The sequence below is a fragment of the Eurypyga helias genome, unplaced genomic scaffold, assembly GCF_000690775.1.
Source record: "Eurypyga helias isolate BGI_N326 unplaced genomic scaffold, ASM69077v1 scaffold18054, whole genome shotgun sequence".
Lineage (NCBI taxonomy): Eukaryota > Metazoa > Chordata > Aves > Eurypygiformes > Eurypygidae > Eurypyga > Eurypyga helias.
Genome location: NW_010248388.1, coordinates 2402 through 27232, shown reverse-complemented (window position 1 = coordinate 27232; position 24831 = coordinate 2402). Strand labels below are relative to the sequence as shown.

Sequence of the window (24831 nt, the reverse complement as noted above, 5' to 3'; positions counted from 1 at the left end):
GATGGATGGCTTCGGAGCTCAGCTCCGAGCGCTCCCGGGATCGCGAGTATGGATTAACCCGTAAGGCCTCGGCCCGGCACGGTGAGGAAACGAAGGAGTCGGGCAAGCCCATGCTGTGAGGGGTGGCTGTAGGTCGGGCTTGAGTCGAGTGTTCCCAAAGCCTGCCGAACTTCGGGCTCTGCCGCCGCGGGGTAAGCGGCGGGCGGGGGCGCTTGGCCCGCCCGCTGGCAAGGCTGCCCCTGAACTTTCAAGTGTTGTTAACGAAGAACATGATCGTCTGAGCCAGTGACAGCGACTCAGAATGGCTCCATTTAAGTTTTTACAGGAGGAAGCAAGTTAGCTCGCTAAAGCAATCAAAAAAGAGCATATATAGGTTTTGTAATAATGTGCTGTGTTTTTTGTCGGCAGAAGCAAAGGAGCGTGTTCAAGTTCACTGGTAACTTAGTGATAATTTAGAAACTGCAGACTCGCTGCTATCAGTGTAAACAACCATGACTTGAACAGATTTCAGATTACTACAAGCGCCTTTCGGGTCGATCCAGCTAACCTATGATGTAGCAGAGAATGGGAGCGTCGGCAAGGGAAGTGATGCAGGGATTGGGACCTCCAAGAAGGCCCCAGAGTTATAATGGGGACATTCAGGGTACTGTAGCAAAGTCAGTGCTGGAGGAGTGTAGGTGAAAAAATGCATACCCGCTGGGTGGAAAGCTGCCTAAAGGTAGTCAGTAGAGACTTCAGGTTGCTGGGGTGCGTATGGAGAACACAGACAATTAAGTTTTTCTTGTGCTGTAGTCAAACCATTAATTTGGTGGTGTGCTGGCAAAACCGTAGTATAGTTAAAGCTGAAGAATCATTGTAATGTACATAAGCTGTTAGAAGCCCTGGAGGTTCCTTTATCCAGCTGGAAACTGAATTATCTTTTGATGGTAGGTGTTTATAACCCTTTCAAAGAATTGTTTCAATTTCCTATCATCAGCTGCTCAATCAAACTTGTATAAAACAGTGCCTGCAGCCCCGCATAGGATACAGTTGTATTCCTTGTTTGCTTTCCTATTGGCCCTAGCATTCTCTATTTTAATCCCAAAGAGGTCCAGCTTCCATGGCGACAGTGCAGTCAGCTGGCAGTCTGAAGGTCTACCTGTCTGCTAAGCTTTTAGTATCTTCTGCCTTCCTCTGAAAGGTGGGAGACATTCTGGGGGGACCATTGACTCAAGGCTTACTTTGTAAGTGGAAGTGGAACTCCCTTAGACTTCATTTTCAAAGGTATTAACTCATTTTCTGGTGAAAATGGCCACTGTGTTTCTTATAAAACTTGATGTTAGTGTATGTGAAATGTGTCTGGGGCAGTGCGTTTGTGATCCTGTTCAGAGTGTGCAACTGCAGTTTTGCCTGGTTTCTGAGGCTCAGACAGTTACTCACAATAATGCAGTTCCCTCTGTGCTTAGTGACAACATTTCCAGATCCAGCAGTTTCAGGCGAAATAATTGCTCAGTGGTTGTTCTAGTCAGTTCTGGTGAATTACTGGTTTGAATTTAGGAAGTCTTGGCTGGTTGGTTCATTCTTACATGGGTATAAGGCCTCAGTGGACTCTGAGGTTTCTGACTCTGTGCCCTTTTCATAGTAGAGATATATTATTCAGAAGAAAAAAAGTGTCAGTGTTTTCCCCCTCCCCCCTTACAGAATTTGTTTAGGTTGGATTCCCGGGGAAATAAAGATAATGTAGTGACACTGTGCTTTCCTTGTAGAAGCATAAGCCTTTTGGCTTCAGCTACGTGTGGAAGAAGGAAAGAGGCTGGCAGATGGTTACAATCCTATTAGTTTTGTGAAATTCAGCAGCTGTGTAAAGGGAGCTGAACTGGCCCTCCACTGAGAGGAAGCAGAGGGAGAAATCAATGAAGAATTTTTCCATTTGGCAATGAACTTTCCATTTAGTTCAGATGAGTTGGGTGACTTGGCTGGTAGCTCAGATGAGCTGTGGTTCTGCTGACTCTTGTCTGATGGCGGTGTGGGAGGGTGGTTAAAAAGGCATGAATGTTGGGCTGTGCAGCTCTAGGAAACCAGGCTTTATTTTTTCCCCTGCTTATGGAGCTTGGAACACCTCAAATTCCTAAGCTTTTTATAGGAAGCTGTGAGATCTGCAATTTCCCATGATTTTAGAAATTTTTTTTGGTCAGAAAATTAATTCACATGTCCATATTCCTGGACACTTCTGAAGCATAGTAGAACTGTTGTGCCCAGTATACAGAATGTTTATGAAGCGCAGTTTAATTAGAGATTGTCCATGTAAATATGGCCTAGCTGTCTAGTGCGTTTCCTTGCAACAAACGTGTTTATTCAGCTTGATTTCTATCAATAAAAATTGCAATGCCATTTATGATTAAATTTATGAACAGTTGCAGGCTTTAGCAGGAGAAAGAAAACTTGGGCTGTACATTTCTTGGTAGAGATCAGGTGAAGAAATGCAAGATTCTGAAAGCCTTGTAAGAACTTGGTGCGGAACCAACAAAAGTACTTGAATGGGAGGCTTCACAAATGTTGGTGTAACAGTGGTGTGAAATGCTTAAACCGAAAGTTGTAAAACTAATTGGAGGGGGGAAATGGGAGCAAAAGGGTTGGGTAAATAATTGGTTAAAGTAGAACTTACTGGGTTACTACTTATTTTGTTGTTTTTAAAAACTCTGAGAATAGGAGCAAGACTCAAACTTATCTTAATATCTTTCCACAAAGAGCATGAAACTTAATCCAAATTTCTCCTTTATCATTTCAGATGTTGGATGAAAATAACCATCTTATTCAGTGTATAATGGACTACCAGAACAAAGGAAAGACATCTGAATGCTCTCAGTAAGACATTAATCCAAATCTACCGTGGACTGGGTGAATTTCCACCTAGATCGACATTCTTGATTTGTTTAGCTCACCTTGTAGTTGAACTGTGCTGTGAAGAACAGAAAAGTATTGCTACAGATACCACACTTTAAATTTGTGGGATTTTTTTTTTTTTAATTTGCCATATAAGTGTCACTTCTGTCACTGAAATGTTGCAGCTTGCCTACTGCAAGCTGATGTCATGATGATGACGCATATAAAAATGGGTGCCATATAACCAAGGTCTGTCCTCTTGATCGTAATTACACCTTGGGAAAAGGGTAGTTTTCTTCTCAAACCTTCCAAAAATCATGTGGGCATGGACCTTGCTTTTTCCTGATGGCATGTTTGAAGACTACCTGCTTACCAGTTGCAGAAGAACAAACGGACTTGTCGTAAAAGTTTGGCTTGCCAGAATATACCATGTGGACATGCTGTCTAGTGGGGTCTCTGAAGAGTGATCTGAGAGATCTGTGGAAGGAGTTAATAATTAAGGAATATTATTTTCCCATTACTCTTTTCTGGCATCGGACCTTTGTAATGGGCACCCTTGTAATGGGGTGAATATGGAGTTGTGTGACAGGGCATCACGATATGGCTTGAATCCCTTATTAAAGGAACTTATAGTCTGGGAAATAGGAGTGGGGTCATGAACAGCAGGCATTTTTGCTGTAAGGGAATGCTTTTACTGTAGCACAGTTAATGTATTAAGCTGTTTGCAAGCTTGTAGTTATAGTTAATGTATTAAGCTGTTTGCAAGTTTGTAGTTACGTGTCTGTAATCTGTTCCTGCTTTCAAGGTTATTTGTGTGACTGGGGGCTAGATGTTGAGACTCTGGAATGTGGTTTTGTAGCAAAAAAATCATGCCATAGCGAACTTCCAAAGTTCAGGGTCCTGATGAAATGTTGACACTATGTGAATCATGATCAGGAATAAATCTATGATACCTTGTATCTGGGGATGTAACAGAAGGAGGTCTCTTATTTTCCCTAGTGTTTGTGGTGGAAATTACACCACGCAGCCATATGCACACTCTCTGTCTTTTCGTGACTTGGTTTGGGCAGGAAGCGAAATAGGTGAGAACAGTGTTGCCCAGCTTTAGATTTTTTCATAGCAAGGCAGAAGGTGTAGAGAAGATACACAGATTTGATGGAGACATTGGGAAAGATTGGGTAATCGGTAAGTGTCAAGGGAAGGGCTTAGGATTCCTAATAACAGTATTCCTTCTAAGTCTCTTGAATCTTGTTTTACATAGATAACTTTCTTTACATGTGTTGAATTAAAGTAATTTCAAATGTTTATCGTATTTTTGACTTAGGATCTGTTTTGCTTTTGTTTATTTTCATAGATACCAGCAGATGCTGCATACAAACTTGGTTTACCTAGCCACTATAGCTGACTCCAACCAGAACATGCAGTCTCTACTACCAGCAGTAAGTACAAAATAGTGTAAAAGTAGGGAATAGGTTTCATTTGGGTTCCTGGAGCCAGGAGGGGGAACCACCCAACCTCCCCCACCTTCCAAAAAAAAATGCCTGCAACCCAAACAGTAGTGTTTGAGGTAAAGACCAAATGTTTAGGCTCTGAGTACTGCACAGTGAATACATGATGCAGTGTCTCTTCACGCTGTACTTGGAGTAATCTCGCTGCCTAGGTCTTGCTCAAAATCTTACTTTTTTAACTGAAGACTCTTAACCTGTGCACTGTGTGTTTAATTCAGAATATCTGGTCTGCCTCATATGTAGTCTTAGATTCCCCTACCTCCCCCTTAATTGAGAACTCTAGTGGTGTGGCTCTTCGTTCTTATGGCCGTACTCTGTTTATCCTCTTACAGTAGGGGAAGGGGGGGGGCATGGGATTTTTTTATTATTGTTAATTTTTTATTTTTCATTGGAATATCATCCATTCTTTTGCCTTAGTGGAATGAGGTTCGGTAAATCTTAGTATGTTTTTCGGTACTCCTAGATGAGTCTCTTAATTTCTTTGCCTGCCCCCTGTATCAGAAAGCAACCTTTTTTTAAGGGGGATAATGATAATATGCAAGACATAAGGTTGCACAGACTTAACTTGAAGTGCTGCATTGCTTTAAAAACGAGGCATTTCTTGGATAATACTTTAAAAAAATAATTTTCTTAATCTCTATTTCTGAACTCTTTATTTTATAACACACCTCAGAATTTTACCCCTTTCCATTGTTTATGGAGCAGTAAGGAAAAATACAACAAACATTAGAATAGCTTGCTATCTCTGTTTTTTGTGTTAATCGGCAAGCTTGGGGAGTTCATTGTGAGTAACACAGGGAAGTTTTTTCGTAATAAGACTTTTCTTGAATTAATATAGTCTTGATTCATTTCTGTAATATGAAGCTAAAAAGAATACCTATAAAACAGCCATTCCTAGATACTAGTTTTCAGCAACTGAAATTGAATTACTTTTTCTTTGGTCTCTGGAGAAGTGTTCTCCAATCATTCCTACTAGTGAAGCATCCTTTCAAGTTGGTACCTAGAGGACTGTAGAAAGAGTGCTTCATTATGTCCAACCTGTTGTGCCTGTAGAGGCTTCTCTTTTTATAAATCCATGCTTGTAGCTGAGGGGGAGGGAAAGAAACCTTTAAGAGGGCAGCATGTATTACTCAACTAATATGGTTTTGGAGGCTTAATTCATATCCTGGTTCTGACGACAACTGGGAATGAATTTGACCTTATCCTAGTCCCTGGTGAACAGCCCTGTTCTTGAAGTTGAACGTTATGACATTCTCTTCTTAAAAGAAAATGAAGATGGGGCCAGGAAAGACTTTTGCGATCGGCACTGAAGTGTGTTTCTGATCTTGAATGTAAAGAATATTCCACAGTAGTGAGAAAACAGTGTAGAGTGTTTTTGTTTGGGGTGCGGGGGAGGTTGCCTTTGAACAGCTATGGTGGGGGGAGTAAAGAGGTAGTTTCTTGTTGGGTGTGTTTTTTTTCTTTCAAATTAAAAAAAACCACCACCAAAACAAAAAAAACCCAACCCAAACAAAAAAACCTGCCTCACAAATGAGATTTAGATGTTCAGTCTTCCCTAAGTGTAGACGCTCTGACCTACCAAGTCAGATCTTTGAAGATTTGCCTGAAATATGGTAATATAGTCAGATAAAATGAGTTTTTGTTTGGGTTTTTAGAAAAATATTCTTTAAATTATTTCTGGCTTCCCAACAAATTTTAGCCAGAGTAATTTGGGAACATGTGAGCGACTGCTTTTTCAGTGCAAGATAAATTACCTCAGGCTCTTTTTTTTCCCTTAATTGGCTTTCTGTTTAAGAACTGATGAGGCTCAAGTTGACTTGGAAGTATTATGTTTCTGTTCACCATGCTTCTGTGTCAGCTGTTGAACAGTCTTAGTAAATTCAAGGATTGTGGGTAGCAACAGTTAAATATGGAGCCAAGATACTGTGTGTGTAAATATCTACTATTTTTAATAGTATGATAAAGCTGATATATTTTACTACTGTTGTAGTTTCCCACATAACTGAGGAGGGCTTGAGTCTGGATAGCTTCTTAAGTTGGATTGTGTCTGATCTATTCATATATGGAAGATTGTTCCCTTAATAAACTATACTTTTTAAAATTGTCTGGGTTTTTGTTTTAATTGGGTAAATGCGCTCAAGAAATTTCAGCTACTACTTTTTATAAAATGCTTTATGTGGTAAAAAGAGAATACTGCTGTTAAGGTAGCATTCACACTGAACAAGAGAGCTAAATGATCAGGTTTATTGAATTCTTTAATATGAGCTGAAATGACTTGAGCCTGGTGATAACTTTGGTGTATTCACTCACAATGTTCCTTAGGCTTAATATTTCATCTTGTTGGGAAAAATGCTTATCGTCAGCCTCTGTGCCTCTGTCCCCATCTTTCAGAATGCGCTATTCTGATGAACTGACTGTGCATGCTTTCTGAAAGTGTGGGATTGCCTGCAGAGAAAGAAGATAAATCTCACTCTAAATGAGAAGTACAGTGAACTAACGGTGTTGAGCAGAGAGAGGCTTCTGTAAAGGGGGCCTGGAAGTGAGGAGGAGGTGAAACAGGTGAAACCGGTGTTGCAGGCAGGGTGTGGGTGAAGGGACCAAGAAGGGCTTTGAAACTCCAGTGTTATAACAAAGCTGCTGTTGTCTTTGTGTGCATGATGAATTTAGAGTTTTAAATTATGACTTCTGGGGTAAGAGACCTTCCTTCACATCAGAAGACAAAGCGTGAGGTTAATCTCCTTGAGTCAGCCAGGCTTTTCATAGCATTATTAAGGGCAGGGCCGTTTTGGAGTGTCTGCCCAGCTGGATGAGAGTGGTGGCTAAGTCCACGTGTGAAGTTGATGCAAATTTTTGCTGCCTCTTTCCAAGTTATGGCAGTTATTCTCCTTCTTGGGGGAGCAGTGGAAAGTATTTTCCACTGTAGTGGAAAGGGCCTGTAGTGACAGGACAAGGGGTAATGGGTTTAAATTGAAAGCAGGGAGGTTTAGATTAGATATCAGGAAGAAGTTCTTCCCGGAGAGGGTGGTGAGGCACTGGAACAGGTTGCCCAGAGGAGCTGTGGATGCCCCATCCCTGGATGTCTTCAAGGCCAGGCTGGATGAGGCTTTGAGCAACCTGGTCTAGTGGAAGGTGTCCCTGCCCATGGCAGGGGAGTTGGAACTCGATGATCTTTAAGGTCCCTTCCAACCCAAACCATTCTGTTCTATTTACCACCACCACGTGGGATAACCTAGCTTCCCAAAAAGGGATTGCATGGTGAGGGACACAGCACTGTTGTGTTCTTTTGATTTTCATTGGTGCTGCTTTTGAGGAGGCAACAAAGATGTAATTTTCTTACTGGGGCTTTCAAGAGAACCTCTAAAAACAGTAGTCAGGTATTGTGTGTGCGTGTTTCTGAACCCCTTAAATTTCAAACTGCAGAACAGGCATCTTCTCACTGACTTTTCATTTTGTTTTCTTGAGAGAGTGTTTTAGTGACATTAAAAAGTCATTGCAAACTATTGAATAAAAAAACCCAAAACTTTTTCACTTGGACGTTTTCCATCCTCCATATGTCTTCATTTTGCTACAATTTTACAAGAAAACGAACCATGACCATCCCTTCACTGGGGAAAGTCGAGGGCACTTCAGTCCTGCACTCCAGCCTTTTCATTTTGGCATTAGTTTTATAACAGGCAAATACTGAGATCTGCAGGGAATTATTTGATTAAGAACATTTTTTTCCAGAGTTTTTCTTACATAATGCAACTTGCCTTCCATCAGCACGCAGAGAACTTATTTCAGTGTGTATTTCAAGGAGGTGATGACAATAAATGCTTACTCAGCTCTGTAACATACCAGTTGTCTTTGAATACGAAAGGGCCGGTTTCTTCCAGTTGTAGCAAGATAAGATCTATACGTGACGTGAGTTCTGACAAAACTCATTGGGTCAGAGTTGTACAAGAATGTTCACATTGCATTAAATTGTTTTACTTCATGTGGGAAAGGTTATTAATGATCTTATTAATAAAAAGTGGGGTTTTTTTCTTGCTTGAGATACTTCTCGCACAGCTCATGGGCTCTGCAGGACTTATGAAATCCCTTACTGTATGCTGTTCCCAAACTTGTCACACAGATTAGGGTGGAGTCCATGGCATGTTAGTTACAAAACACTTCTATATAAAATGGTGATTGCTTTTTGTAAACACGCAACATCAACAAACACTGAAATGCTGGTTACATCCAAAGAAACTGCTTCAAGAGGTAGAACTGTTAAACATCGTTACTGGCACCTGACTAAAACTTCAAGTTAGTTATTAAAGACTTTCTTCTGTGTTTTTTAAAGCCACAGTGTTTGGGTGGTTAAATAGGTATCTTCATTATAAGAATGGTTTTACTCAATCAGTGGAAACTCTCATATGTTCCTAAGTACACTTTAGTATTTATCAGAGGGGTAATGTTCAATCTATGGTTTTATTGTACTTGAGATGTGATTAGTTTGTAGAAACAAATCAGAATCTTAGGAACTGAACAATGCACTCGGCTTTTTAGTAGCCTTAATTTTGAACATAAATGTCTTCTGAAATACTGAGTTACCTTGGTACTGTTTTTCTTGAAAAAAAGTAAGATGGCATCCAGAAAAGAAAAATACGGCTGAGTTTTAATAGCTTAGGGTAAAATTTTCAAATAAAACTCCTGTTACTGAAGATGAGATGGAAGGCTAGCTTCTTTCCCAGGCATTTGGTACATAACTGGACAGACCTCATATGTGTGGTAGTATAGCAGAAATCTGTGGTATCTGCTTTCCAGCTGATCACAGCTGGCATCAGTCTTTAAACCTCTGGCTTAATTCTGTGTATATTGAATGTTAGTGTGTTGATTAAATTAGTTTTAAAGCAGATACAGCATGCTGCATTGTGTATTATTCTGCATTAGCCTTTCAGAACACAAGCCCGTGCCAAATTAAAGTTCAACTGTTTGTAAACTGAATTAACACAGAACAGAGCAAAAGAAAGGTTGAATGTTTCCTGTCGAGAGGCAAGTAAGCTATTAGTCAGAAGTGGAGCTTGGATTTTGAAGAATAATTGCTACAATTAAATGCTTGTGAAACAGTTTCAAAAATCATGATGATTCCTAAACACGTTTAAAACCAGAAACGTTAGGCAGCAGTTTTCTTGAAAAAAGGGAGGAAAGACGTTGCATTCATAGCTACCACATTCCGAGGAGCTTTCCTGCTGCTCTTCAGGCAAGAGGCAGGTAGCGCTACTGTGGTTGGGATGGGTAAAAGAAGTAAAGCTTCGCATTCCTGTATTGTTACTAGAAACGATCAAGCTAGTGCAAATCCATAATTGACAAAAGCTAATCTATTTGTGCTTGCATCCTCTTTGGAGTTTCTTAAAAGTGTTTCTTCCTCCAACTCTTTGTACTCTAAATTCTATTTGCTATGTTGATTTTGCATAGCAAAAAAACGCTTCCTGTGTTTTGTGAGCAAGAAACCCACGGGGTAATCCTGCTTTGACAGAAATCTCTATCCCCTCAGTTAGTTAGGCTTTGTCACTAAAGAAAGGAAAATGCGAGACGTTTACATTCATCTTGTGCTCTAAGAATTCAGCCTTACCCCTGTGTTAGTGATCAGAGACTCAGTGCTTGGAACAAAATAGTAAATATGACTTTTCCTGAATTTGTACAGTATTACAGGTTTGTTAGGGATGAGATTTAATTCCTTATTGCTGCCAGTAGCCTAGTTCTTAGGTATGACCGCAATAACTAGTCACAAAAGCGATGCATTGTGATCTGGCTGGGTAAGTGCTTACAGAGAGGTCTAGTGTCTCTGTATGACTTAACTGTATTTGCTCCAAGGCCAGCACATGATCATCTCTATCCATTTTCTTTGAGGCTTTGCATGCCGTTTGACTTCTGACCTCTGTGTGAACACTCTGCTGACGGATGTAAACATGTGATTATGGGATATTAACCAAAAGAGAGCTAGCTTTACAAATAGCTACTTTTTTTTTTTTTTTTGGGTGGAGCATGACAAAACACATTCATTGCTTATACCAGGAAACTGAGAATCTACTCATCACAAAGGAAATCTTGTAAACTGTCAGTAGTATGAGCTTTTTAGAAGACGTAGAGGCAAAACAACTGGAGTCACTATGATTTTAAGTTTTGAGGGTTGTTTCTCTCCTAGCCCATCTGTGGAATCTTTCTAACAACACCAGTCCTTGTGTATCTTTTGGGGCTAATGGTGTCATCCTGCTTTAGCAAAAGAGAATTAGGTATACTGCATTTTAAAAATAATTTTCAGACTATGGATCCTCATTTATCCATAGATGCAATCGTCTTATAATTAAAATTGCTTTTCCAGGTTGTTTCTTGTGTTCCAGGGAGACTTTTCAATGTTGGAAAGAAGTTTGGCTGTCATTTGACGAGATTCCTTGTCAGTTGTAATGGTTATGCTGAGGTATCCAGGGCTGTACTTCCATCAGCTGCTGTTTTACTGTGTGATGTTTTAAAGTTGTTGTACGGTGAACCAATCTGGAGAATCAGTCCAGATTAATTAGGTGGAAAGTGGGATATTTTCACTCTGGATTAGTTCAGATTAACCGCAGGGCTATGTAAATGGCTGTGGTGGCACAACTGCAAGGGTAGTGTTGGGAAATGTAGAGGTGCTGGAGAGAACTTCTTAAGCCAGCAATTGCACTGAAAACAAGAATAGTATCAGAATATGGGAATTGAAGTTGTCAGCGTGTTAGGGGTGAACTCATAGGCCACTGGTGTACTCCACTCTAAGAGGATTGCTCTAACTTCTGTAAGCTCCTTTGCATGTATGGCTAATCGGGGCTCTCCACATGGGGAGCTAGTGCACTGTACACAAAAACTACTTACTGCCTGCTGACTTCTGTGGCTGATTGAGAAATCCGTAATAAAGAGAGCAGCCAATTCGAATTAGGAGTGTGCTGTAAAGTGTGATTCTTTCATACCTGAAGATGTGATTTGCCTCTCCGTAGCACAGCATCAGCACAATAAATACCTATTTCGACCCGAAGCAGTTTGCCGAGAGCTGTACCGGGCAGTCTGGTAACAGATGCCGAGTCCTGTAGCCTGTATGGTTTTGCTGTTTCCGCAGTGAAAGGCTCTGAAGGTTCTGCAGGTTGCTTTCTGCTTTAATTGAGTTTACATAAGACCTTCTAGCAGGAATAGAGGTGAAATTTTTCTTCTTAGGTTACTAAATGCAAGCAAAACCTGTAAATATCGGACCAGACACCAAACCATCTTAAAAGCCAAAGAGGCAGGAGGTAAACTGTTGTTGAACAGCAAGTTCCTGCTTTTGAGGACAAATATGAACTGCATTTTATGGGGGAGTTGTAGAGTACCTTTGAAGTTGTCTAATTTCTGTAACTCAGTCAGTGTCCACAGTTAACTTGTTCCTAGTGACTTAAAACCATCTAAACTCAGATTATTTAACTTTTAATTTAAATAATTTCTAGTTACATCGAAGTTGAGAATTTTGAAATTTTTTTGCAATATCAGAAGACCTATTGCTGTGTGGACATTAAGTATTTTAGGGTTAAATTTTCTGAGTGTTAAAATGGTGCTAAAGGATACTTGTATGGTGAGAGGTTTTTATACAGCGGTATACGTTATTTGAAACAAGTAAAGCTTCCACTTTCCTCTTTAAACAAAGTGTTTAGGTATTGCACTACGCACTGGTTTAACATTTTGTTCCAATATTAACTCAAGAGTTTCTTTTTTTTTTTTTTTTTGAAGATACTGTTACAAGTTGAGGTTTAAAAACTGAAAACTGGTTGACATCCTAAATCTGGAATTCCTTACTGCTACCGTCACAACTGGTACTCCAGCAGTGAGAGCACAAATTACATTTGTAATTCACTATTTAGACATGATCCTCCCTACCCCCAGACCCTATCCTTGCTGAGAACTGATACAAGTTCTTTGTTTCATTCGAGATACTCTCAGTGCTAGAATACCCTGCACCTTGTAGAAGAATAGTTGTAACCCAATTAAATAAATCCAGCCGCTTCCACATCTCAGGAATGTATTCCTGTATGATCTTATTTCCCAGTCTGACACCTCAGGAAGTACTCTGCAGGTGCCATCACCACCTATTGACAGTGGTCTCTCAGACTGGGGGGGTGCTGCGACACCAGCAGTGTGGTATGAGCAGGGCAGGGCACCTCCTGGGATGGGATATTTTGCTTTGCAGAAAATGGTGTTCAAGAACTGAAAACCAAGCTGATTGATTAAATCCTGAGTTAGAGCTTCTCTTAGGAAAATCAGAAGGCTTTTAGGTTTGTGTTCCATGCGGCTTTTAATTGTTATTCTGAGAGAATTTCAAGAAAAATGTTTTTGATAGTGTACTTGAAATACATATTGCTGTTTGTATTGATTACATCTTTTACACTTTACTGACAACTGAGTTGGTATTCCATCTCAGTTTTTATAGCAACAAGTGTTCCATAAGCAAATCTTTCAACTTGTTATTGATGACAGGAAAAATATGATAGTGGGAAGCAGGGCAGTGAAGGGATGATAGATGAAACTTTCAGGTGTACAGTTCCACCACAGCAGCTTTTATTGTTGCTGTCTTTTATCTGATCCAATTTATTATTTAAAAGAAAATTCTCTGAAAGAAATGCAGTCTGGCTATTAAGTATATGCTTTCGCATAACTTTTGGTTTTAGTAAGATTTTGTTTGCTGGAAGTTGTCGGTTAAAATCTTAAGGGTTTGGTGGTTGTGTGTGTGTTGTGTTTTCTTCCCTCACACACCCCCTCTTCCCTTGTCTCTTCTTGTTGGTTACAACTGCAGGTCAGTTTCAGTCTTTTTCCAGCGTGGACAAAACAGCTTATAATTTTTGTTTTTCATGCTCTGATAAATTTTAAATGCTCATAGAAGCTATAAATTGTAATATGTGTGTTTAGGGAAATGAGCCAAAAACTAGGGTTTAGAGAGTGAAGCTATGTCTGACATCTTACTTCTAATTCTTTAATATACTTTTTACTGGTAGAAAAATATTTAACACTTCCTACTTCATAATTGGCATAAAATCAGCAGTGATTTTTAATTTCCATTCCTTTCTGTCATTCGTCCAGCAGGAAGAGGGAAGTAGCCTTTCTTTTGGTTGTTAACCTAATTACCTTTGCATGTCATTTCACCCCTCATATCTAGACTGAATATGGGTAGTGTTCATGTTGGGTAACTTTTTTTTCCCCACAAAGCATGGAAGGTTTCTTGTTCTTTTTTCTTAATATCTGGGTTTTGAATACTGTGGGGTCGTTTTGTATTTTAAAAGGTCTTTATCGTGTGTAGTGCGTATTACTGGGGATAGTAGATGATTTTCTTAAGTTGTGTAAAGATCAAAAAAGGTTAAATGACTCAGGTTTTGTAGGTTTTTTGAGGTGTGGGTTTTTTTTTTTATATTAAAGATGATTTAAGAGAAGTTTATCACCTGTAAAAGCCTTGATCAACTCTGATAAAAAATAGGGAAGTTGCTGTTCTAAAGCAATTTTTTTCTTGTTTTCTTCTGGCTATAGCCAGTAGAAAAATACTCTGGAGGAATTTCACGGGGGAATAATTATATCTGCAGGAGACATTTCTTTTTAATTACTATCAGGTAGTGATTAGTTTGACCCTAATGTGAAGGCTTATAACACTTTAAAAATATTCTATATGTGTTTTGATTGCTTATATGTATGTGTAATTATCTCTGATTCTTATTTAAACTTTGTTCTTGTGTCTTCTGTTGATGAATTCCTCAGCTCTGTGATTTATGTGGTGTCTTGTATGTTTAATGTTACTGCTCAATTTATTGACCATTCTCCTGGGATTTTCTTTGTTGTTGAAGCATAAATTGGATGATCTACTTTTTTGTATGTATTGTACATTAAATTGTATTTCTGTCATACCTTCATATTCATCACCTTATAATGGAAAAAAAAATCCTTTTTGACTACTTCCACCTGGAAGACAGTCAAAGTCTTTAATCACCGTTTACTTGTCTTTGGAATCCTTTTGCTTTCACAGTATCTTTTAGTAGTTGGCTTCCTCAAATCAAACATGTATCACGATCACAAATACCGTGGCATTTTTTCTTCTTGCATAATGTACTTCGCATTTGATAAATCAAATACTACAGGTAATCAGAAAGTGAACACAGGTATTGTAAATATTATTTTTATGGATTATTTTTAAATCATTTTTTCCCACCAAACTGTCTTGGTAGTGGTCAGTTTTGGTGGTGGTCTTTTTTTTTTTTATTTCTGGGTTAGTTGCAGTAGGAGTTGGTTCTTTCTGCAGACAGAGTAATTTAAAATTCAGTGCAATTGCAGTATATTTATCCATTTAATTTTACCTGGCACCATTCTGCTTGTGCTTTCTTCCACAGTTTTCAGTAATTAATGTTGCCACATCCTGTAATGTTGACGTTTATTAGCAAATATTTTCAGGGAATCTTTGTGTTTTCCTTCCTTTATTCTTTGAACTTCATGTAAGAATGTTGCTTATTTCTTCCCTTTGGGCAGTTTCTGATCAATGGAAATATGTACTCCTAGCCATTGTATTTTTTCCAAATGGCTTTGTCAAAAAACTTTGTATTTAACAAAAACTTCTCAATACATGGCTAAGTGGTTTAATTTATATATTGGAAAATTTCTAATCTGTTAGAAAGATTCCCTATGTTGACACTTTACTAGCTCATCTTTATAAAACTCCAAGGATGTTAAATATAATAAACTAATTATTTTCATCAATTTACTTGTAGCTTGGGGAACAAGGCTCACAGATTTATGATTCCTAGAATTGGTCCTACTACTTTTTTGTAAAAATAGGTACAGTGTTCACCTACCTCTGGTCATCTTACGGGGTAGTATATTTTAATGAAAGATTGAATATTTTAGCAGCTTGGACTTTTTTCCTTGCATTATTTTCAAGAATCTGAAATGGGTTTGCACAGGTCTTGGGGCTGTTTCCATATCCAGAAGCTCCCATTGCTAAATTATTTTCTGATAAGTACCTTTTTGGGTGTTTTTAATTACTCCCTCAGCTCTCTCAATTCCCTGTGGTTTGTGAAGTCTCTTTCAGGTTTTTATATCTAATGGGATTTTAAAAATCCTTAAAACTTTTTTCCTGCCCTTGAATGTTTGCGCTCTCAACACTGGTGTTTGATCACTGCAGTGTTTTTCGTAATATTAAACAATGGTTGTTTTGAAAAGTTCCAGAATAAATTCCAGAGTTGGACAATATAGCTTTGTCTCCAATAACCTTTGCAGTGTTTTTGTCCATCTTTCCGTGCACAAGCACATGCCTGTGTTTGTGCAGTTGCACCTGCAGGATAGCTAAAACCTTGGTATGATCTAATAGTATCTTTCATTATCATCACGTTGTGTGAATATTGGATTTGGTGATGATTTATACTTTGAATCTAAGTTAATTTTAATTCTGAAAATTATTCAACTTGGGTGTCTTTTGGCTTTGCACTCTTTGCTGAAATGGGGCTTGTGTTACGCTCCGAGCTCTAACTGCTCATGTGAAGGTACTGAGTGCGTTGGGTTTGCCGATATTCCAAAATATACTTTCTAAATAAAAATTAAAAATAAATCTTTTGTTTCTCTGTACATTAGTTTTAGATAGTTTCTGTTAGATGAAAAAGTGGGATGATAGCAAGGTTTTGAGGGTGAAGGGAAGACTTAACTAAGGTGGCCTGACTTTGCTTGCGAAGGGAGGAAGGCCAAGGAAAATGGAGCATTTCACTCGCACTGTGCAGAGGGAGGAGCTGCCTTTTGCTCTTACCTTTTCTGCCTTCTGCCGTTTCCGCTGTAGGATGAGGAGTAAACTTGCTTATAAAAGCTCATTCTCCTCTTGATGGAGGAATAAAAGGAATTTAGTCAGAGAAGTTGTCTACTTGTTTGTGTTCTCCTTCTGCTGAAAAAAAGCCTTTGACTAATTTCTGGAGGAATTGTTAATAATATTGCGGGGAAAATAGTATCTGCGTGAGGTATTTGAAGAAATTGAGAGTATAAATTATTATCATTCCCCCCCTTCCCTCTGGGAGGCAAATAGAGGTGTGCCTCTGTAGTACCCCGATGTTGCCTCCTCTAAGGTCAGACAGGGATCCTGCCTTACGCTCATTTGGAAGGCATTGCTCTTCTCCACTGTATTACAGCTTGTCTTCACAAACGTCCTGATGAGTAGGTTTAGGTGTAAGGGATAGATGGGTACTTAGGGATCACCCCCTTGCTACTTTCTATGAAGAGAAATGTTGAAAAATACACGCGTGTTTGTCTTGTGGAAAGGGTTTGGCAGGAGTGGTCACGGCCTCTTAGAGAGGATCCTCAGAAGCTGGAGAACCAGGTGTTTGCTTTCGCAGAGATGACTTTTATTCCTCTGAAGGCATTTGGCTGAGGTATGTGAGAATTGTAGAGTCTCGCAGGTGTTTTTAATAGGAAAGCGAAGCTGGCTACTAGCAATTTCTGCCTCTCCTTACACTGCCATGAGTAGAACCTAATAGTAAATTCCCCCTAGTATTTACTGTTTTTCTTGCTCTCCCTCTTTGAACTCTCAAGGTTATTCAGTTATTTTCCTCACAATTTCATTAGGAAATTTGCCAAAAACATCCTTTCTAGGCAGCTGTCTCTGGACCTTTGGAGGCCAGCACTAATGTGCTTCCAGTCTGTAGGGGGTGTTTGGCACGAAATTCTGAACTAGGCCTTCAGCGCTTAGGGGGAGAGAGGGGAGGAGATTGCAAACGGTTTACCACACCCAGGTGCAAACGTTTGCCTCCTCTATGAGCATTCCGAGGCTTTCATCTCTTGTGGTACCTGTTTCGTCCTGGTACGAGGTCTGTTAACAGCAACAAATTGTTGACGTGAGAGGATTGTAATGGAAGAGTTCTTTTCCTGTTCACCAAATGTTGCTTTGAAGGAAAGCTTTTGTGCGTGTGGGCAGGAGCGACTCCAGCAACCTTAAACTGTTTGGATATAATTTTTTAATGAGGCATTGATGTGTGGGGTGTTCTTTTGTTTTAAAATGGTGCTTGAAGGTGCTGTAGTGTTGTCTGCATGTAATACTTCATGTAAAATTGATTGGAATATGAGACGTTTTGCCGAAATTAATATTGGGAGGAGTTTTGCCTCTCAGAAAGAGTAAGAAACGCGTTTCAGTGCTTTCTTTCATGCCCCGCTTAACAATATAGGGAACTGCCGTACCATATGCACACACAATATATTTGTCAGACTAACTGCTTCTCGTGTTTGACTAAACTGTCTCCTTTCAGCCACCCACACAGAATATGCCTATGGGTCCGGGCGGGATGAGTCAGAGCGGCCCTCCCCCACCTCCGCGCTCGCACAACATGTCTTCAGATGGTATGGTAGGTGGGGGCCCTCCTGCACCACACATGCAGAACCAGATGAACGGCCAGATGCCTGGTAAGTTTTTCTCCTCTAAGACATTAACACCAGCGTTGCCTGGCAACTGAAACGACATGGGGGCTCAAGGGATACTAGATTGTTGATGACAAAACTGCTTTGAATGCCCCCGAGTACAAGCTCTCTTAGAGTTTGTTAGCTACAGAGCTACGTGACCTGTATTCAGTGTTTATCAGGCTGCCCTTGGGCTTTGATGTAGCTGACACACAGCATTCCTCTGATGAACAGAACTGGCTAAATTTAGTCTGTTTGAAACCATGCAGTACAGCTGGCTTTAGAAGGCTTATTGGGGAAAGGTATTGGCCTGTGGCTGAGTGAACACAAATCCTTCCATCGAAAGATAATGTGAAATCATCGTAGCTAAATAATTAGATAATAATAAAGTAGATATGTCTTAAGGAAGGTTTTTGAATGTGGGTAAATGTTTAAAAAAAACCCTTGTTTTCATACAGAAAATCATCCAGCTTCCACTAATCCTCTGTGTTCTTTATTATTGAAGATGTGTTGAATCGTAAAGGATTTGTAAAGAAATGGCCTCCAGATTATTGTTTTAGGTGTAAAATTTAAGTCATGTTTTATGCCATCCTGTTTTGTAATAAAAAGAAAAGTGCTTGGGAAGTCAGAAACCAAGCAGTGAAACAAGATGATAAAATTCCACATTGTACCTGCCAGTACTGGCTTTGGGGTAACTATTCCCTTTAGCAGTCAGATCAGAATGGACTAGGCCCTGGAAAAGCTTGTTTCTTTATGTAGAGGCTGTTTTCCAGAATTTCTGCTCATAAAGTCATACTGCCTATTTCTTGTGAATTGGCTTTCAGCTTAAAATTGCATTCCCAGGATTGCTTTTGTTCAGGACCTGTTCTCTTTTTTTGGTGTGGTGGGTGTTTTTTTTTTTGTATGGATGAACTTTTCATGCAAAAGTTCTTCAGGGTATTGATCCTTCCAAGAAAGGAAAAAGGCTGTCAAAGGATCTTTGAAAATTCATCTTTCAGTGGTCACAAGGATAAGCTTCATGACAGCAAACACAGTGAATAACTATGCAAAACAATATAATGTAAAAAGTACGAAGATTGCTGTAGTCTCTAATTTTGTGCAAGTCTTGATAAAATGGATCTGGTAGTGTTAGTGACAGCTCTTCTGAAAAGAGTGGCTGAATAGCCTCTAGAGGCTCTGTGTAAGAAGTGTAATAAAAGATCTGGAGAAGAAGTTAGTTTCATCATACATGTTGGTCTTGGTCTGCATTTAGAAGTGGAAAGAGCAATCTATGCTGCTCCTTAAGTAGGGCAGAGATATTCTGGTTGTGGAGTCCTCTATCCATCTCAGATCCATCAGCTCCCATGGAGAATAGCATTGCCTCTCACAAATCAGTCTCTTTGACCCTCTAGTGTAATCATATTATTGTTATTATAATGATCTTTTCCAAGGAGAAGGATTACTAAGTCACAATGTGAGCATAATGACTTCACTGCAGAGCCACGGGGGAGAAAAGTCACTCCTTAAACATACATATTTTGTAATTAGATAGAATAAGAAAAGAGCTCTTATGAAAATTTATGAAAGGTAAATAGGTTTGTTTTGGTATTCACCTAGACAGATACTTAAATAGAGTTTCCAACTAGGCTTTAATTTAGCCTTTCTTCCAACATATTCCCGTTTTTGAATGTCTGTTCCTTCCCTTCTCTATTTAAGGTTGTCTCTGAGGATGTGAAGATAAACAGCTTAGGATGAGGGCATCTCTAGTATCGGAAAGGCATGCTAAAATAACTTCATAGTTAGGCATTGGAGAAGGGGAAACAGAATCATCTTGTTAAGTGGATAGCTGAATGATTATTTTCTTGAAGTGTTTGCTGGTTTGCCTGTGTGAGCCTTTGTGTATTTCATATTTGTAATAATTTCTGCGGTGTATGCATTTGCTTTCTGTTTATAGGGCACTTAACTCTGAAGTTACGTAGACACTTTGTAATAGAAGCCAGATACAGAACCTTAAATATCTGAAGAGATGTTCTGTTCAAAAGGAATAAAGTCACTGCAATAAAAAACACGAGATGCCAGGGTTCACTACCACGAGTTGACCAGCCTGGAAGAAATAAAATGCAGGATCTTAATAACAGCTGAGGATTTTTGGAAGGCCTTACCTGAGTAGAGGCTTACACAGGACTGAGTTTTGGTGGAAGGGATGATGGTGCAGAGAGGTGGGTGTTGGTCTTGTCTCCCAAGTGACAAGTGATAGGACAGGAGTAAATGGCCTCAAGTTTTTCCAGGGGAGGTTTAGACTGGAAATTACAAAAGATTTCTTCACCAAAACTGTTGTCAGGCATGGGAACAGGCTGCCCAGGGAAGTCTGGGTTGAGTCACCATCCCTGGAGGTATTTAAGAGAAATGTGGACAAGGTGCTTGAGGACATGGTTTAGTGGTGGTATTAGCAGTATTAGGTTAACGGTTGGACTTTACGATCTTAAAGGTCTTTTCCAACCAAAAAGATTGTGTGATTCTGTGGGAGGATTAGAAGAACTGCCTAGTGATGGTCAGGGCATGAGTTCATTTAGAGGACTTCTGTAGACCTGTCCCATTACCTAAAGGGCAAAGGATGATTTTTCTCATACTTGTCTTCTGGTTAATAAAGGACCTGAAGTGCTGCTGAGGCCCTTAACTGCATCCCCTGGTAAATGACTGCCTGTTACCCTCTTAGGAGGGAATACAGTCATGCCGTACCTTTTTCAGCCTGTGGTGCAATTGAGTGTTATCTGTACCTGTGACAGGTTGTGGCTTTTACCTGAAAAAAATTACTGTTTGAAGAGTTAACTTGACTGAGAGTGTGTGATGCAAAGTAAGGGTGACCCAGATTTGGAAGTAGACGATGAACTGGGTTTTGCTGGTGGCAAATTACCTTCCTGATTTCTTGAGCTTGTTTTCTCACGTGTAGAGAGTTGGAAGGTAAGACTAGCCGTAGGGTTCTCTGACCTTTGTCCTGGCACTGGTAGGCCACCTTCCTGAATAACAGGTGCTTCTGTGTTACTGACAAGTTCTCTCAAAATCGTCCTTTCCTCCCTGCCAATGTAATCTCAAACACACTTAGGCTGGCTTGCGGCTTCTCAAAGCTAAGATACTGGCCATAAGTGTTTAAGAGAAAGAAGGTTTTCCTTTTATAATCTAGATACTTAGTAGACTAACTTCATTGTAACACAGAATCTAATTAGTATAGCATTTAAAGCAGTTATTTTAATGGCAGATATGCACTTCATCTCTCATTCATATTCCGTTATTCCTATTTCGTTTATTCATAAGAAAGAAAAAATCAGCTGCTATGTTCTTATGTGCAGAACCCTGTGAAGTATTTTGGCAAACTGTAAAAAAAAATTGTGAAGCGTGTTCTTAGAATTTTTCATTTGCAAGGTGTTTTGATACTGTGGTCTTAGCATTTCCTCTGTCCTTGTCTTCTGACTAGCATACTACCTGATTTTGACCTCAGAACGTGTGCATGCCTGATGTTTCATACGCCTGCTTTTTCTGATGAGTGTGTTCTCCTGTTTTGATGTTACCTGAGATGTGAAGTGCAAATTAGCCTTTTAGAAAAGGTGTTTTAGTTTTTCAACTTCTCTTGCAATGATTTTTGCCTCCCCCGTTTTACTGTTTACATATAACCACAGACTGGTTTGTGTTGGAAGGGACCTTAAAGACCATCTAGTTCCAACCCCCCTGCCATGGGCAGGGACACCTTCCACTAGACCAGGTTGCTCAAAGCCTCATCCAGCCTGGCCTTGAACACTTCCAGGGATGGGGCATCCACAGCTTCTCTGGGCAACCTGTTCCAGTGCCTCACCACCCTCTCTGTGAAGAATTTCTTCCTGATAACCAATCTAAACCTCCCCACTTTGAATTTAAACCCGTTACCCCTTGTCCTGTCACTACAGGCCCTTGTAAAAAGACCCCCCCTGCTTCCTTGTAGCCCTTTCAGGTACTGGAAGCTGCAATGAGGGCTCCCCGGAGCCTTCTCCAGGCTGAAGCATGACATAACCAGTTTTGAAAAACTTACCCTACTGTGTGCTTGGCTAGTGCTCTGAAATATATTATTGGCAGTTTCTTCCTTTAAACAAAAAGGAACAAACCTATTCCCAGGCCCTGGCCTTCTGAAAGTAACCCTGCGTATTCCTTCCTGCATATTTCTGTTCTTAAGGAAGAAATTAAGAAAGTGGTGCTCTAGCTGTCCTGCAGTAGTTACTTGGCACTACAGTCTGGAGCTTTTCTTCACCTTAGCTTTACTTCAACACATTGATGATTGATCTCATTTTATCAGCATTAAACAGTGTCTGTGTTCTCACTATTACAGAGTCGGGCAGTGCTGAACTGAAGAGGGGACAATATAGGCATCTACAGTTCTCTGTGATGGTCACAGTCCTATTCAGAGTTATTTTTTCCTGCATTTGTGGTGGATCTGCCTTTGTACAATTCAGCAGTCTCTGCTCACCTTGTTTGTAGGAACAGTGAACTGCGTGAGATACCCTTTTTTTTTCTAGGTTTTCCGCTTTCCTTGGTAAAATAAGCTTCTGCCTTGAAAAGGGCAAGAGGATAAACATGTTAAATGTGTTCTCTCTTTCTTCATGTTGGCTTTTAGTAGCTGTGTTCCTTGATCATTGTCTTTCTCTTCTGCATCATTTTATTGGCAAGTCAGTTGGTATTGCCTCTGTCACCTTGTGTACAACTCTCTATGTCCTTATTTTAGCCTTCATTCTGTCCTAGATTAGTAGTTATTTCTCTAGCCAAGAGAGAACGTGGAAGCTGATTACATCTGAAGGCAGACACCTCTTATTTATTTTCCTCTGCACAGGGAGATATATAACCAGTTCACAATCTTCCTACAACTCTACCGGCACAGTTTCTTTTAGATTCCTCTTCTGAGTTTTCTGCATTTCTTTTTTTTTTTTTTTTTCTTTTGGTAGCTTAACAAGAAACCTGTGGTGTGTTAGGCAACAATTGCATCTTCATGCTGAACTCTGTATATATCAACACTTTGCTTGTTTACAGTTGACCTACTCTGTCACCTGCTCTGGCTGTACATACCTTCATAAACCCTTCATGTGGTGCTTGACACATGCATAATCCTTGCATTTCATTTACTCGTTTTGCTTGTCATAGTTATATCCAGTCTCTACTAATTTTACTCCTAGTAGCTGCTCACTTACCCCAGTTAAGTAATGACTAAACTGATCAGATGGTTTTGTAATGTTTATTACTTTTTAAAATACCCACTGAGAATAGATTTAATTCAGAGACCAGTCCAATTCTAACCTGTGTTGTCAAGTAGAGGTGAATTAAAGGGTGAAGAGATGTAGTTAACCTCATGGGTATATGAACATGTTGCTCTTCCTTTGAATGTGTGCAAGCATGAGAGGTGAGCTGATTGATAATTTGATGGCTGTCCTTCCAGTCATCATCTCCCACCCTAGTAATCTGTAAATACAGTTGCAGAATATTGGCTGTAGATTGTACATTCAAACAATGTTCAGTTTGCCTTCAGCTGTTCAAATACACTCTACAGGTATTTGTACCATGTCAGTGTTAATACTGCCTGACTTCTGAAATAAAAAAAATAGTAACTGTTGCTTTCAGAAGAGAGTCTAGTATGGCTTATTTGAATAAAAGAAATGGTACAGCTATTGTAATGATTAAGTGTAGCTGTGATGGAGCCACCGAGCTGGCTGTTAAACTGATACTGTGCAATGCAGCCTGAAATTCAGGGCGTGTTGTATGAGTACTATAAAGGCTGGTTTTGCATATGATATGGATATAAGATGAGCTGTAGGATATTTTACGCCTTTGCTTTTGTACCTTCAGCTGCTCAACGAAAGAAAATGTGTTCTACTGTAACTTTTTTTTTTAAATTTAAGTTGGGGCATCATGAGCAAACTCTGTTTTAATGTATTTGTATTTGATTTATTTTGTTTTGTGTTTCAGTGTGACTCTATTTGCTTGTTTTATGATCGTTACTGTAGAACCTTTTTTTCCCTGTTTTCCTTTCTGAAGGACCTAACCATATGCCTATGCAAGGACCTGGACCTAACCAACTCAATATGACAAACAGTTCCATGAACATGCCTTCAAGTAGCCACGGGTCGATGGGTGGCTATAATCACTCAGTGCCATCCTCACAGAGCATGCCGGTGCAGAATCAGATGACGATGAGCCAGGGACAGCCGATGGGCAACTACGGTCCCAGACCAAACATGAACATGCAACCAAACCAAGGTGAGTGCGGTGCTTGTTAGCTTTTGTAAGAAGGAAACATCTCCCATACAGGCTTTTTAAAGGTCTTTTCTTGCAGACTTCCTTCTTTAAATGCATTTGTACCCGTGTTTGGAGGACTCTCCATCTCCTTTCTCCCATGTGTCAGTGTGTAGACATTGAACTGTTTTCAGCTATTGTGTGAGAATCTGAGAATGGATCTGCTTTCATCAGTTACAAGTTTGAAGTACCGTTTATCTTTCTGAGACTTTACACTTCTATCTAAGTGTTATTATTGCTCGAGTTGATAAAATACATCTCTTCGGTCTCTAGGGTAAACTGAAAAATTAGTCAGATAGCCCTTAGATTTTTATATCTAATTAAACCTTGTTCTTTGCCATATGCTGCTTTAGCATGGAATGTCTGTTATTCTTAAAAGAAATAAGATCCAGTTCCAGGAACAAGTCCGGTACTCCCTACTTCTTTTTTTCTCAGGAGGTGCCCTTGGGGATGTCCTAGATACAAAATTAGTTTTGAATTTTAGGATATTTGTATAACATAAACAGTTGATGTATCCTGCTGACAGTCCAGTCCTTGAAGTGCAAGGACATTTCAGAATTAAAATATTGCATTAGAGTCACAACAGACCAAATTATTAAACTGTGTATATATACTGCATATTCTTGTAAGTGTGCTTTACAACTCAGCAAGCAGTATTTTCAGTTTAGCTCTTACATCTCTCACTACTTCGGATCTGGACATACCACCTGCTAGAAGACATACAGCAGAATGTTTTTAAGAAATATTTCTGCCATGT

At 39.6% G+C, this 24831-nt stretch overlaps 1 protein-coding gene across 1 annotated transcript; it reads left to right on the top strand.

Moving 5' to 3' along the window:
- Nucleotides 1-2749: 2749 nt before the first annotated feature.
- On the top strand, nt 2750-24038 carry LOC104509179 (protein SSXT; the record flags this gene model as incomplete). The annotated part of the gene is made up of 4 exons (XM_010151034.1): nt 2750-2844; nt 4217-4301; nt 17642-17795; nt 23817-24038. Coding segments are annotated over exons 1-4 (538 nt in total), but the record flags the coding sequence as incomplete, so codon positions are not given.
- Nucleotides 24039-24831: the final 793 nt, after the last annotated feature.